The sequence below is a fragment of the Balaenoptera musculus genome, chromosome 1 (genome assembly GCF_009873245.2).
Source record: "Balaenoptera musculus isolate JJ_BM4_2016_0621 chromosome 1, mBalMus1.pri.v3, whole genome shotgun sequence".
Taxonomy (NCBI): domain Eukaryota; kingdom Metazoa; phylum Chordata; class Mammalia; order Artiodactyla; family Balaenopteridae; genus Balaenoptera; species Balaenoptera musculus.
Window position 1 is genome coordinate 153,830,041 of NC_045785.1, and position 15,550 is coordinate 153,845,590.

The 15,550-nt window shown below is 37.7% G+C and overlaps 1 protein-coding gene across 6 annotated transcripts in view; it reads left to right on the top strand.

Annotated features, from left to right (window-relative positions):
* The first annotated feature begins 14,762 nt into the window (after positions 1-14,762).
* Positions 14,763-15,550, top strand: part of LOC118901910 (apolipoprotein R-like) — a 30,552-nt gene continuing 29,764 nt past the window's right edge. For all 6 annotated transcript variants that reach the window (XR_005021495.1, XR_005021493.1, XR_005021494.1 and 3 more), the window contains exon 1: positions 14,763-14,901. Coding sequence is in view for 3 of the 6 variants with exons in the window: in XM_036865745.1 (XP_036721640.1) it covers positions 14,817-14,901 (85 nt within the window). In the remaining 3 variants the exon portion in view is untranslated. The remainder of the gene's footprint in view (positions 14,902-15,550) is intronic.

Below are 15,550 nucleotides of genomic sequence, written 5' to 3' on the forward strand. Positions count from 1 at the left end.
TAGTGATGCAAGAGGGTTCCCTTTTCTCCACACCCTCTCCAGCATTTATTGTTTATAGATTTTTTGATGATGGCCATCCTGACTGGGGGGAGGTGATATCTCATTGTACTTTTGATTTGCATTTCTCTAATGATTAGTGATGTTGAGCATCCTTTCATGTGTTTGTTGGCAATCTGTAAATCTTCTTTGGAGAAATGTCTATTTAGGTCTTCTGACCATTTTTGGATGGGTTGTTTCGTTTTTTGATATTAAGCTGCATGAGCTGCTTGAATATTTTGGAGATTAATCTTTTGTCACTTGCATCATTTGCAAATATTTTCTTCCATTCTGAGGGTTATCTTTTCAACTTGTTTATGGTTTCCTTTGCTGTGCAAAAGCTTTTAAGTTTCATTAGGTCCCATTTGTTTATTTTAGTTTTTATTTCCATTTCTCTAGGAGGTGGGTCAAAAAGGATCTTGCTGTGATTTATGTCATAGAGTGTTCTGCCTATGTTTTCCTCTAAGAGTTTTATAGTGTCTGGCCTTACATTTAGGTTTAATCCATTTTGAGTTTATTTTCGTGTATGGTGTTAGGGAGTGTTCTAATTTTATTCTTTTACATGTAGCTGTCCAGTTTTCCCAGCACCACTTATTAAAGAGGCTGTCTTTTCTCCATTGTATATTCTTGCCTCCTTTATCAAAAGTAAGGTGACAATATATGCGTGGGTTTATCTCTGGGCTTTCTATCCTGTTCTATTGATCTATATTTCTGTTTTTGTGCCAGTACCATACTGTCTTGGTTACTGTAGCTTTGTAGTATAGTCTGAAGTCTGGGAGCCTGATTACTCCAGCTCCATTTTTCTTTCTCAAGATTACTTTGGCTATTCAGGGTCTTTTGTGTTTCCATACAAATTGTGAAATTTTTTGTTCTAGTTCTGTGAAAAATGCCATTGGTAGTTTGATAGGGATTGCATTGAACCTGTAGATTGCTTTGGGTAGTATAGTCATTTTCACAAAGTTGATTCTTCCAATCCAAGAACATGGTATATCTCTCCATCTGTTTGTATCATGTTTGATTCCTTTCATCAGTGTCTTATAGTTTTCTGCATATAGGACTTTTGTCTCCTTAGGTAGGTTTATTCCTAGGTATTTTATTCTTTTTGTTGCAATGGTAAATAGGAGTGTTTCCTTAATTTCTCTTTCAGATTTTTCATCATTAGTGTATAGGAATGCCAGAGATTTCTGTGTGTTAATTTTGTATCCTGCTATGTTACCAAATTCATTGATTAGCTCTAGCAGTTTTCTGGTAGCGTCTTTAGGATTCTCTGTGTATAGTATCATTTCATCTGCAAACAGTGACTGTTATACTTCTTTTTTGATTTGGATTCCTTTTATTTCTTTTTCTTTTCTGATTGCTGTGGCTAAAACTTCCAAAATTATGTTGACTAATAGTGGTGAGAGTGGGCAACCTTGTCTTGTTCCTGATCTTAGTGGAAATGGTTTCAGTTTTTCACCATTGAGAACAATGTTGGCTGTGGGTTTGTCATATATGGCCTTTATTATGTTGACATAACTTCCATCTATGCCTACTTTCTGGAGAGTTTTTATCATAAATGGGTGTTGAAATTTGTTGAAAGATTTTTCTGCATCTACTGAGATGATCGAATGGTTTTTCTTCTTCAGTTTGTTAATATGGTGTATCACATTGATCGATTTGTGTATATTGAAGAATCCTTGCATTCCTGGGATAAACTCCACTTGATCATGGTTTATGATCCTTTTAATGTGCTGTTAGATTCTGTTTGCTAGTATTTGGTTGAGGATTTTTGCATCTATGTTCATTAGTGATATTGGCCTGTAGTTTTTTCTTGTGACATCTTTGTCTGGTTTTGGTATCAGGGTGATGGTGGCCTCATAGAATGAGTTTGGGAGTGTTCCTCCCTCTGCTATATTATGGAAGAGTTTGAGAAGGATAGGTGTTAGCTCTTCTCTAAATGTTTGATAGAATTTGCCTGTGAAGCCATCTGGTCCTGGGCTTTTGTTTGTTGGAAGATTTTTAATCACAGTTTCAATTTCAGTGCTTGTGATTGTCTGTTTATTTTTTCTGTTTCTTCCTTATTCAGTCTCAGAAGGTTGTGCACGTCTAAGAATTTGTCCATTTCCTCCAGGTTGTCCATTTTATTGCCATATAGTTGCTTGTAGTAATCTCTCATGATGCTTTGTATTTCTGTGGTGTCAGTTGTTACTTCTTCTTTTTCATTTCTAATTCTGTTGATTTGAGTCTTCTCCCTTTTTTTTCTTGATGAGTCTGGTAATGGTTTATCAATTTTGTTTATCTTCTGAAAGAACCAGCTTTTAGTTTTATTGATCTTTGCTATCATTTCCTTCGTTTCTTTTTCATTTATTTCTGATCTGATGTTTATGATTTCTTTCCTTCTTCTAACGTTGGTTTTTTTTTTGTTGTTGTTGTTCTTCTTTTTCTAATTGCTTTAGGTGTAAGGTTAGGTTGTTTATTTGAGATGTTTCTTGTTTCTTCAGGTAGGATTGTATTGCTATAATCTTCCATTTTAGAACTGCTTTTGCTGCATCCCATAGGCTATGGGCCATCGTGTTTTTATTGTCATTTTTTTTCTAGGTATTTTTTGATATCCTCTGATTTCTTCAATGATGTCTTGTTTATTTAGTAGTGTATTGTTTAGGCTCCATGTATTTGTATTTTTTACAGTATTTTTTTCCTGTAATTGATATCTAGTCTCATGGCGTTGTGGTCGGAAAAGATACTTGATACAATTTCAATTTTCTTAAATTTACCAAGGCTTGATTTGTGACCCAAGATATGATCTCTCATGGAGAATGTTCCATGAGGACTTGAGAAGAATGTGTATTCTGTTGTTTTTGGATGGAATGTCCTATAAATATCAATTAAGTCCGTCTTGTTTAATGTGTCATTTAAAGCTTGTGTTTCCTTATTTATTTTCATTTTGGATGATCTGTCCATTGGTGAAAGTGGGGTGTTAAAGTCCCCTACTATGATTGTGGTACTGTTGATTTCCCCCTTTATGGCTGTTAGCATTTGCCTTATGTACTGCGGTGCTCCTATGTTGGGTGCATAAATATTTACAGTTGTGTTATCTTCTTCTTGGATTGATCCCTTGATCATTATGTAGTGTCCTTCTTTGTCTCTTGTAATAGTCTTTATTTTAAAGTCTATTTTGTCTGATATGAGAATTGCTACTCCAGCTTTCTTTTGATTTCCATTTGCATGGAATATCTTTTTCCATCCCCTCACTTTCAGTCTGTATGTGTCCCTTGGTCTGAAGTGGGTCTCTTGTAGACAGCATATATACGGGTCTTGTTTTTGTGTCCATTCAGCCAGTCTATGTCTTTTGGTTGGAGCATTTAATCCATTTACATTTAAGGTAGTTATCGATATGTATGTTCCTATTACCATTTTCTTAATTGTTTTGGGTTTGTTATCATAGGTCTTTTCCTTCTCTTGTGTTTCCTGCCTAGAGGAGTTTCTTTAGCATTTGTTGTAAAGCTGGTTTGGTGTTGCTGAATTCTCTTAACTTTTGCTTGTCTGTAAAGGTTTTAATTTCTCTGTTGAATCTGAATGAGATTCTTGCTGGGTAGTGTAATCTTGGTTATATGTTTTTCCCTTTCATCACTTTAAATATGTCTTGCCACTCCTTTCTGGCTTGCAGAGTTTCTGCTGAAAGATTAGCTGTTAACCTTATGGGGATTCCCTTGTATGTTATTTGTTGCTTTTCCCTTGCTGCTTCTAATATTTTTTCTTTGTATTTAATTTTTTATAGTTTGATTAATATGTGTCTTGTTGTGTTTCTCCTTGGATTTATCCTGTATGGGACTCTCTGTGCTTCCTGGACTTGATTATTTCCTTTCCCATATTAGGGAAATTTTCAACTATAATCTCTTCAAATATTTTCTCAGTCCTTTTCTTTTTCTCTTCTTCTTCTGGGACCCCTATAATTCTAATGTTGGTGTGTTTAATGTTGTCCCAGAGGTCTCTGAGATTGTCCTCAATTCTTTTCATTCTTTTTTCTTTATTCTGCTCTGTGGTAGTTATTCCCACTCTTTTATCTTCCAGGTCACTTACCCGTTCTTCTGCCTCTGTTATTCTGCTATTGATTCCTTCTAGAGAATTTTTAATTTCATTTATTGTGTTGTTCATCATTGTTTGTTTGCTCTTTAGTTCTTCTAGGTCTTTGTTAAACCTTTCTTGTGTTTTCTCCATTCTCTTTCCAAGATTTTGGATCATCTTTACTATCATTACTCTGAATTATTTGTCAGGTAGACTGCCTATTTCCTCTTCATTTGTTTGGTCTGGTGGGTTTTTACCTTTCTCCTTCATCTGCTGTGTATTTCTCTGTCATCTCATTTTGCTTATCTTACTGTGTTTTGGATCTCCTTTACTCAGGCTGAAGGTTTGTAGTTCCTGTTGTTTTTGGTGTCTGCCTGTAGTGGGTAAGGTTGGTTCAGTGGGTTGTGTAGGCTTCCTGGTGGAAGGGACTGGTGTCTGTGTTCTCTTCGATGAGGCTGGATCTTGTTTTTCTGGTGGGCATGTCCGGTGGTGTGTTTTGGGGTTTCTATGACCTTATTTTGATTTTAGGCAGACTCTCTGCTAATGGGTGGGTTTGTGTCCCTGTCTTGTTAGTGTTTGGCATGGGGTGTCTAGCACTGGAGCTTGCTGGTCGTTGAGTGGAGCTGGGTCTTAATGTTGAGACAGAAATGTCTAGGATAACTCTCACTGATTGATATTACCTGGGGCTGGGAGTTCTCTGGTGGTCCAAAGTCCTGAACTCGGCTCTCCCACCTGAGAGGCTCAGGTGTGAGCACCAAGACCCTGGGAAATCAGATGTTTCCCAGTGGTCCCCATTGATGGTTTCTCTTGTGAAATCCAAAGTCCTCTGGATGTGGTTCTGTAGTATGAATTGATTGTACTAGATTACCGGTTTATTACATAAGGATATAACTCAGGAACAGCCAGATGGAAGAGATACATAGAAAAAAGTATGTGGGAAGGACACGAAGCTTCCATGCTCTTTCCAGGTGTGCCACTCTTCCCCTGGTTTCGTGTCTTAAGCAAGGCATTCCACTCTTTATTTACATTTGAATAATTTTTTTTGAAAGGAGAATAAAGAAACTATTTCATATTTTATATTGTATCATATCATTGTGTTCTGCTGCAAAAAAACCCACTTGTGAGTGTATTGAGTGATAGGTAATTGATGTTTTAAGTGTGTTATATATTCAGAAATACTTGGTAGATTTTAGGTATGTGCTTAAAATGTGTTTATGTGTATTTAAGAAATTGAGTGAGACAATGAGACAGACAAGGGAAGGCAGCCAAAAAGAGCTGTATTGTTAAGCCACCTACGTCTGTGGGTGACTGGAATCTAAACTCAATGGGAAACTATAAAGGGGGTGTCAAACATATGCCTGAGAGTTATCCCACTCAAAGGCAAGGGAGCTGGGATATTGGTACAATGTCTTCCATCCCTCATAGGTGTTAAGGTCCACATTTGGGAAGTGCTAATTACCTGGTATTTTTGACCTGCTCTACAAGCTGTCAGAGTAGCCTTCAATGACTCTGGAAAAAGCCTGGGCAAAACAAAGCAGATACATTGGCTTTTGGAAATTGTGCAGAGTGTGCTGAAGTGGTAGGGCCCTAGTGATATTGACAGGACTTTGACTCTATCTGCTACACACTTCAGCAGAAGTAGGAAGTCTCATGTCTGTGTACTTGCTTCCTACTCTGTCTAAGCTTCTTGGATTCATGTTCTCCTCTTTCTTAATTTATTTCCTCATTTTACTGGAGTACACCCTCAAGGAACTGCTTAGGAAATGATGTATAGAAAGTAAAATATTGAATTCCTGCATGTTTAAACTGTCTTCATCTGAACACTTTATTGATAAGTCTGCTGGGTGTAGAAAACTAGATTAAAAATAATTTTCTTTTAGAACTTTGAAAGAATATCTTCTTAGTACGATAGTTTCCAATATTGCAATGGAGAAGTCAGAAGTCATTTTAATTATTAATTATATAGGACTTTTTTCATATCTAATCTTCTACAGAGACTCTTGTATTCTTTTTTTTTCAGAGACATTTTGTATAGTTTCTATACATTTGGTATAGTTTCTTCATATTTCTCTTCTCCATTTATTTTTCTTTTTTCTTTATGGGTATCCTACTAGGCAGATATTGAACCTCCCATAATTTTCTTAAATTTTCTTTCTGTCTCCTATACCATCATCTCTGATTCACCCCACTCCCATGGTCTTTGGGGATATTTCCTTGACTTTGTATTTTAACAATTTTATTGATTTTATAAAATGTTCACATCATTTTAAAATGTGTTCTGTTCTTTAGGGATGTGCTGACTACTCATATATCTCAGGATATCTCAGAGGATATTAATAACAGTTTATTTGGAATTTCTATTCATTGCAAATATCTGTTGATGATGATTCTGGATGGTATGTTCATTTTCAAGGGTGAGGCCCACAAAAGCTGATTTAGGTTCTATGTACATGGGGAGATTAGGCAGTGAGCTAGTTTTTTCTTGTTGGGGGCCATAGCAGAGGTGGCTGTTTCCTATTACCCATTTCCCCCTACCTCCTTCAAGTAATAGAACTACTCTCACCCCTTTAGATATTAGCAGGGGAAATGGCTCCTCAGCTAGAGCCTCCCTTGGAGCAACCACCCAAAGGGTGCAGCTTCCTAGTCACTTTCCTGAAAAGGAAGCTTCTTACCTTCCACTTCCTCTTTCACCCTATGAGGGCTGAAATGCTGACAGGGTGTTGGTGAGTGAACTTCCACCATGCTGATGGGGACAACATGCTTGGGGATGTTGGAGCGACAAAGAGGAAGAGGCCTGATCCTTGCATGACCTCTTTGGACAGAGTTGCTGACTAACCTGAAAACACTTCTGCCTCTGGACTGTTGCATGAAAAAGACATGAATTGCTGCCTTTGTTTCAGCAGCTTAGTTTTACCCTAACAAATTCAGGAGAATCCCCAAACATCAATGTTTATTGGTATCTTTTCTGTTGCTGTCCATCTTCTTCCAAGAAGGATCATCCAGTCTCTTGCCTGCTTCTTTATTAACTTGAATTTCTACCAAGCAAGATGAGATTACTGCTTCTCTGCTTCTCCCTAAGCTCCTCAACCTATTTCCACTGCAACATTACTTTCCCACACTTAGCATTGGGATCGTTTACTTTCTTTCTTGAAATGATTGCTCCTGTCCCTAGAAAGTAGAGTGGTTGCATTCATCTCCTTGTTTTAAGTGGAATGATTCATCTTAAGTTCATCTTTGTATTTCCATTAGAGGTTTGCCTACAGTATGTGCTGACTATTATATCATGAATAAAGAGTGTCTGAAGTTACATGAGATGCTAATTTGTTACTAATTGAGCCGAACAAAAAATCAATAAAAAAATTTCTGCTGCTAAATATTATTCCCTGACTACAGGGAAACTATAAGTATGTGACTCATTCTTTCTTCAGGTTTAATGAGAGAGCCTGGGGAGAAGGAAGTTGATGAATCAGAGTCTTTCAGATGAAACATTTTATCCGAATGTAGACTATGAATTGAGCTGTCATTTTGCTACCTCATTAGGGAAGCAAAGGGTCTCAAAAGGAACTAGGTTTCCTTAAAATTCCTCTGATCTAATAGTGAAAGTGAATAGCTCCTAATCATGTGTTCCCATCATTTTTAGCAAATTATAAACATTCTGATACTGATATTTTTAGGTTTAAAGATAAAGGAATTATCACTCATAATATTTATACATAACAAATGATGTGTATTTACATACTGAAATTTTTTCCTGCTAAAGAGTTTTCTTAAGTAGTTTTCTTTTTTTTAATGTTTAGCACCTTATGCAGGAGAAATAATAATTTCAAAATTTAAAAAGAATATATGAGTTTATAGTAGATATGCATAGTTTAAACTTGCTAAAATAAAAATGAAAAATCAAAATCACATTAGAGATAGAAGTAAATTTACTAAAATTTAATTTACATAGTAATTTTGAATGAGTTCATCTTCAGTCAAAAGTGAGAAATATAATGGATCAAATATTTACATTGATTGGTAAAAAGAAGCATTACTCTATAGGAGAAACTTTTTTTTGGTCTGTTATGAAAATAGAAAATAAATTTATCGCAGGGGTTATTTTACAAAGAACAGTGAATAATAGATAATGCCTTCAACCTCAACTCATGAGTTTTTCAAAAAGCCAAAAATATCATCTCTTTATAAAACTTAGATGATATAGTAAAATATGAGTGAACATTGACACTTTTGCAAGGAATTGAGCTACTGAGGTCCAGGCACATATGTGTTAGAGATATAGTTCTATAACAAAGATTTTAGACCTTGGTATACATAGAGGAATGAATGAATAGTATATCTCTTAAACTAGTAGTTCTCAAATTGGTTAGTTTTATATTTATGTCTATGATCCATTTTGAGTTAATTTTTGCATATGGTGAAAGGTAAGAGTCAAGCTTCCTTTTTTTTTGCATGTGGATGGCCAATTGTTCTGGTACCATTTGTTGAAAAGTCTACCCTTTCTCCTGCATTACCTTGGCACCTTTGTCTATAATCAATTAACCATACATGTGTTAGTGTATTTCTTGACTCTATTTTTTCCATCGACCTCCAAGTCCATTCCTATGCCCATACCACAATGTATTGATCATTATAGTTATATAGTAAGTCTGAAATCAAGAGTTATGAGTCTTTCAACTTTTTGTTCTCTTGCAAAATTATTTGGGCTATTCTAGGTCCTTGGCTTATTTATCCATGTACATTTAAGAAATAATTCATTGTGGACTTCCCTAGTGGCACAGTGGTTAAGAATCTGCCTGTCAATGCAGGGGACACAGGTTTGAGCCCTGGTCCAGGAAGATCCCACATGCCATGGAGCAACTAAGCCTGTGCACCACAACTACTGAGCCCACATGCCACAACTACTGAAGCCCATGCACCTAGAGCCCATGCACCACAAGAAGAGAAGCCACCGCAATGAGAAGCCTGAGCACCCCAACAAAGAGTAGGCCCTGCTCGCCACAACTAGAGAAAGCCTGTGTGTAGCAACGAAGACCCAACCCAGCCCAAAATAAATAAATAAATAAATAAAATTTTTTAAAAGAGTTCATCAATTTGTACAAATCTTCTGCTGGGATTTGGATTGTAATGCTTTGAATCTCTAGACAAATTTGAAGATAATTGATATCTTAATAATGTTGAGTCTTTTAATCCATGAACATGGCATATCAGACCATTTAACTAGGTTTTGTTTTCTTTATGAATGTTTTGGTGTTTTCAGCTGCCATGCACCATATAGAGATTGTGCTGTTTTAATAACGTTTAACTGTGAGATAATTATGGATTCACAGAAAGAAACCAGGGTAGTACAGAGAGGTCCCAAGTGCCCACCACCTAATGTCTTTTAATAGCTAACTTTTTTTTTTTTTTTTTTTTTTAGTACATTTATTTTTATTTTTATTTATTTATTTATTTTTGGCTGTGTTGGGTCTTCGTTTCTGTGCGAGGGCTTTCTCCAGTTGTGGCAAGCGCGGGCCACTCTTCATCGCGGTGCGCGGGCCTCTCACTATCGCGGCTTCTCTTGTTGCGGAGCACAGGCTCCAGACGCGCAGGCTCAGTAGTTGTGGCGCACGGGCTTAGTTGCTCCGCGGCATGTGGGATCTTCCCAGACCAGGGCTCGAACCCGTGTTCCCTGCATTGGCAGGCAGATTCTCAACCACTGCGCCACCAGGGAAGCCCCTAATGTCTTTTAATGCTTATATCTTAGAGATCTATAACAATATCAATATATCAGAAAATTGACATTGGTTCAATGCATGTGTATAGTTCTCAGCTATTTTATCACAGTGTAGACTTGTGGAGCAACCACAGCAATCAAGATACAGAATTATTCCATCACCACAAAGATCCCCCTTGATCTACCCCTTTATATTCACACTCACCCATTTTCCCTGGCCCACCATCTCTAACACTGGTAACTACTAATCTGTTCTCCATATCTATATTTTGTCACTTTGACTGTTTTACAAATGGAGTCGTACAGTGGGTGATTTTTGGAGATAGCTTTTGTCACTCAGCATTTTGCCTTTGAGATAGTAGTACTTTTTAAATTTCAATTTTCAATTTTTCATTGCTGGTATATAGAAATACAATTGATTTTTATATATTGATCATGTATATTGCGATCTTATTAAATTCTCTAATTAGTCCTAGCAGGTTTTCTATAAATTCTTTGGAATTTACCAAATAAACAATCATGCTGTCTGCAGATAAGCAATTTTGTTTCTACCCTTCCAAACTGTATGGTTTTATTCATTTTTCTTACCTTATTGCACTAGCTAGGTCCTCCAATATTTTGCTGAATAGGACTGATGAGAGTCGATATCCTTGTCTCAACTTCTAATCTTAAGGGAAAAGCATTCAGTGTTTTAGCAGTAAATGATAATATTTATAGTTTTTTTTTTTTAAACATAGGTTTCCTTACCTTGATAGCTTTCATTCCAAAGATCAGAGTACTAATGTGAGGGTCCTATGAACTGCTATACACTTGAGAACCACAGAAATGACCACAAGGTGGGTCCAAAAACCCAGTAGATCACTGTGAGATTGACATGAACTAGGATTCCTTTTATTGCCTGGCCCCTGTAGCATCTATTTTAATGGGGTCATGGTGACACTTTATGTTCCCAGGTACCAGAGATAGTTCAGATCCAACAAGTCTCTAAAGAGTCTAGTGCACAATGACTTAAGTAAATTACTGAAGATTCCTTTGGGGCAATGACTGGAGAAGTATACAATATATATACTTGCCATGGTGTTGCACAGTCCTTCCTCATAGGAATCTGTCCTCACTTTCAGTCTGAGAACTGGTGAGAAAATTACCAAGCGGGGAGAGAGGAAGGTAACTGAGCAAAAGATCATGACACTCAATGGAAGTAGCTGACCTTGGTCTTTGTATCATTCATTCTTGACCTCTTTTAATTATATATCAAGAAATTCCCATGTTGGCTGATCCTTACCCTAAGGAACATCATATCTATTAACCCTCTTCACAGATTCTACAGGTCAGGATATCCTCTTCCCTTGGCTGCATTCCAACCTTACTGCCCTACATGCCTCACTCTTAAGGAGGCTCTCATTTTCAGGGTCAGCGTTTCCACAACCTGAGAATAAGTTCTTATTTAATTTTGCATCCTAGGCACATCTCTTGCATCTCCCTGGTTCTAGCCCTCCAGTATTTTTCACCTAACCTGCTTTTGAAGGTTAAGTTCTTCCACTTAGCCCTGCTATCCTGGGATTCTATATTCCCCAGTGCTGCTAAACAGCCATGTTTGATAACAGCATCTCCTACCATAAGATGCAGCCTTCAGAGGGCCAGCCACAACTAAGTTACTCTATAATTTTGGTCCTTGTCACTGGTGCATTCCTTATTGTCCTCAGGGCTCCCATGAAGAAGATAGCAGGTTGGTCTTCTGGTTTTATAAATTAGATCATTCTAACACATCTACTTCTCTGAGCCTTTGATCACTTCCTATTTAGCTTGCCATGGCTGTTCTGGCATCTCTACACATTTAATATTGACCATCATTTTTACTAACCTTCCCAAATCATCCAGAAACATGTAAGAACTGACACTCAGGGCACTTGCCAGGGTGTTAAATCTTGTGTTAAGGGAGAATGTCCCCATATCCTGACAAACTCTCTCTTATCCTGCTTTGGGATTCCCTCCTAGGCATGCTCTCCTATCTCCAAACTCATGCTAACTAGGTCCCATAGATCCTGCATATGATTTCTCTCTTCCCTCAGCAGGCCCGGCATGCCTTTAGTCAGTTCATGCTGAGATTTGATTCCAGCTATTGGTCTTATGCCTGGAGGGGAGGTGGGGGGTAAATCTTGAGGAGGGCAATTATGGCCTTATAAGATACCTGTCACATTTGATTCATCTGCATGGTCTTCAAGCAACAGGGGCACTGTCTTATAACAAGGGATATTGGGTCAGTTATATAGGCTCTTTGGGTTTAGGGGAATCTGGTGTTCATGATTCTGTAGTGCATCTACCCAGATATCCTCAATGAAAATCTAAAGGCACCATTCCTTCCAAAAGGGCCTTGAGTCTGAGTAGGAGACTTGCCAGGGCTAAGAATTCACCTTTTATTGAAGTTCTAGTATTCCTTTATGATTATACCCTGAACCTGGTCCTTAGCATGATTAGCCTCCCAGCTACCTGAGATAATGGTTTCTTTAAATAGTAACTAGTAGCTTTCACACTTGGATTTGAATTGTGATTGATTGTGTTGAGCTTTCATTTTCAGGCAAGGGGTACTGGGCCTGCATCAATGGTACTCAGCTGTCCCTTGCAAAATCCTAATAATTGCTATTTTTATTACACTTCGCAGATGTCAGAGATATTGCACAGCCAATGCATCTTCTTCCATCTACATGCCATGAGAGTTTACCAGGTAAAAATGTTTTTTGTTGCAAGGATACAGCAAGCCAGGACTATCAATATTTCACGAATCACCAGCGATGGAGTCTTGATGGTCAGTTGGCTGAAGAATGATCCAATTCTAGAATCCCATTCTTAGAGTTTGCTTCCTAGATGCATTAGTGGTACAAGCTGTCTTCAGTCAGCTTCTTCAGAAGGCATTCAGATGCATGTGAATTTTTGATGCTGTGATCTTCAGCAAAAACAAAAAGAAGAAACAACTCTAGGGGAATAAAGCAGCAGGATACGGAGAGAAAGGAGCTGATCAAGGACTGTTCTCAGGTTAAGTGGAGAATCACCTGATCCATGGTGGTTCTAGTGTGTAGATTGCACCACAGCTTTGTCCAGCCTTGAGGCAAGGAGTCATGGCTTTTGTATTCCAATATCAGTTGGCATTCGTTGCTCCTGGGGGACAGGGTATAACTTCCTAGGTACATCAGGATAAGGTGTTTCTTGCCATCCCAGCACATTCTCTGGAGGAGGTCACAGGTCCAAGCCATTAACTGCAGCACCAGCAGCAACTGGAGGGTGAGACTACTACTGAGTAAAGGCCAACAATGCTGATTGACTCCCAAATGGCTGGTTCAGTGTTCTGAAGGAAAACCATTATTGGCCAGTAAGGGGAAATTATTTTGGTATAAAGAAAAAATCTTGAATTTATAACCAGTCTTGGGTTCAGAATTTGGCTTAGCTGCTAATTATCTAAAATGTTTGGGGGCAGCTTACTTAATCTATTTGAACCTGTGTCCTCATCTATGCAAAGAGGAAGGTAAGAACCATGTCACAGGTGTTTTTGAGGATCAGTTATGATAACTTAGGTAAAGTTCTGGTATGTGATGTGCTTAAAGATTAAAAGCAGGTCAGCAAAACTTTCTGGTTAATCATCTAAATTGCTTTATTGTGGCTCCTCTTTCTAAAGGCAGCAGCCATTTAGTAGGTTTATTTTTTTTCTTTCTATCTAGGAAGTTGAAATTTAATTTTGTTTTCTTTAGTATGCCAAAGAAGTTCACTCAGCTGTATTTAGTAATTCTTCTCATTTATTTTTGAGAAGTAAGCATTTTGGCTATTATTGATATGTAGAGTCACTCCAGGTCAGCTGAGTAGTGAAGCTCATTAGGACAATTTCCAGAACTTAGTCTTCTCTTTTGTTTAGTCAACTATCTTCATCTCCTCTAGGAACAGTAATCCACAGTTGGTGGGCAAAGTATAGAATCCAGGTTAGTAGTTTCTTCTGGCCCACTTAAGGAGACAAAATTTAGGAAATGATCTGGATGAGTAGACAGGCAGTCCCAGATGGTTAAGAGAAACCTTAGTCTTGGGGTTAATAATCCATGAAAAATAACACATGTGCCTTCCATACACTTGTCTTTTAGTGCTTAGAGACAAAATTTGGGGCTTCACTCAAATCCAGCATCATTCAGATATTCTGAGAGTCATAATAAATCTTTCTTTCTTCTTAACTCATCATCCTCAACAATTTAACTCTCAGTGCATGCTTTTTCTGTGCTACAAACACAGGCTAAAATAGCTTCTACACTAGAATATCTTCCTAGAGTGAATTATTTGCTTTTTTATGTGCATTAGAAGACCCAGGAAATCGGGAAAAGAAGTTCCTACTGAAGTATTGTGAGAATTATTATTGTTTGGGCAAGATCTTTAGTATTTTCACACTGAGAGACATTTTACTCTGTTTTGGCTAGACTGTGGGCTATCTAGGGAGAAACATAATTTTCTAGACTTTAAAAAAACCTATTTATCTATGAGCAACTCATACCCCTGATTAAAGAAACCATTCCCTGGACAGGGACTGCTTCTCAGACGTCTTATCTCCCCTCATGCTATGGCTTCTACCTCCTGAGGAGACAACTGTGCATCAGACACTGTGTATCATGAGCTGAAGTCCTTGCACCATGTGCTCTTGTTTACTCAGAGAACATCATGTATATAAATCCAGAAAGGAATTCATCATGTTCTGTATCTGAACTGCAAGAAAGTCTTGGGGTTACAATAGTAAATACATACAGAACTCCTGAGGCCTCCAGATGCATCTGCCCAAGAAGGGGCCTTCTGAGCGTGTCCCTGTCAGAGCTACGCCGAGCACCTGGCCTTCTAGTCACTCCTCCAACCCCTCCCCTTTAGTGACACATAGCTGGGCTTTGCCAAGGCTGCTTTTCTTTGCTTAGGCACCATTTCAACTGTTGCTTACTTTTCCTCATCTTGATTCAACGTGTCTGAGAACAGCTGAGCGCCACTGTGGCCCCTCTGAGACTGTGCCATGGCTGCCAATTTGTCCTGCATTTTCCCAGCACTGCATCTTTTTGGGGTCTTGGTGCTATTGCTGTGCCCTTCCTGCTTGTGTGGTGAGTACAGTGGTTATGGGAAAAGGGGGTATTTTCTCTAACATATGGAGAAAAACACCCAATTAAGAATTAATCAAATACAGTGAATGCAGGGAGATCAGCTTGGTGCTTTGTGACCACCTAGAGGGGTGGGATAGGGAGGGTGGGAGGGAGATGCAAGAGGGAGGGGATATGGGGATATATGTATATGTATAGCTGATTCACTTTGTTATAAAGCAGAAACTAACACACTATTGTAAAGCAATTATACTCCAATAAAGATGTAAAAAAACAAAAACAAAAACAAAACAAATACAGTGAAATGGTGGTATATCATAATCTTTTTGAGAGAGTGCAATGAACTACATTAATAAGAAATAAAATTTAAGTATAAAAGAAATTGTTCCAATTCAGATAGAGGATTTTATAGTATCTAGAATAAAAAAGTGTTGAAATGCAAAAATTCTTGTGAGGCTGCTTTAGCAAGGAATAATCTTTAATTTTTAAATCAATTTCTTGAATTTAAATGCTCTAAAGTGCTTAAAACAAATTGCTTTCCAAATAGGTTAATTATACCATCTACAATCTTAGTTATTGCTTAATTTTTTAAAATTCCATCCATAAACAAAAATATTTTCTGTTATTACAAATATGGTATAAATTTTCTAGA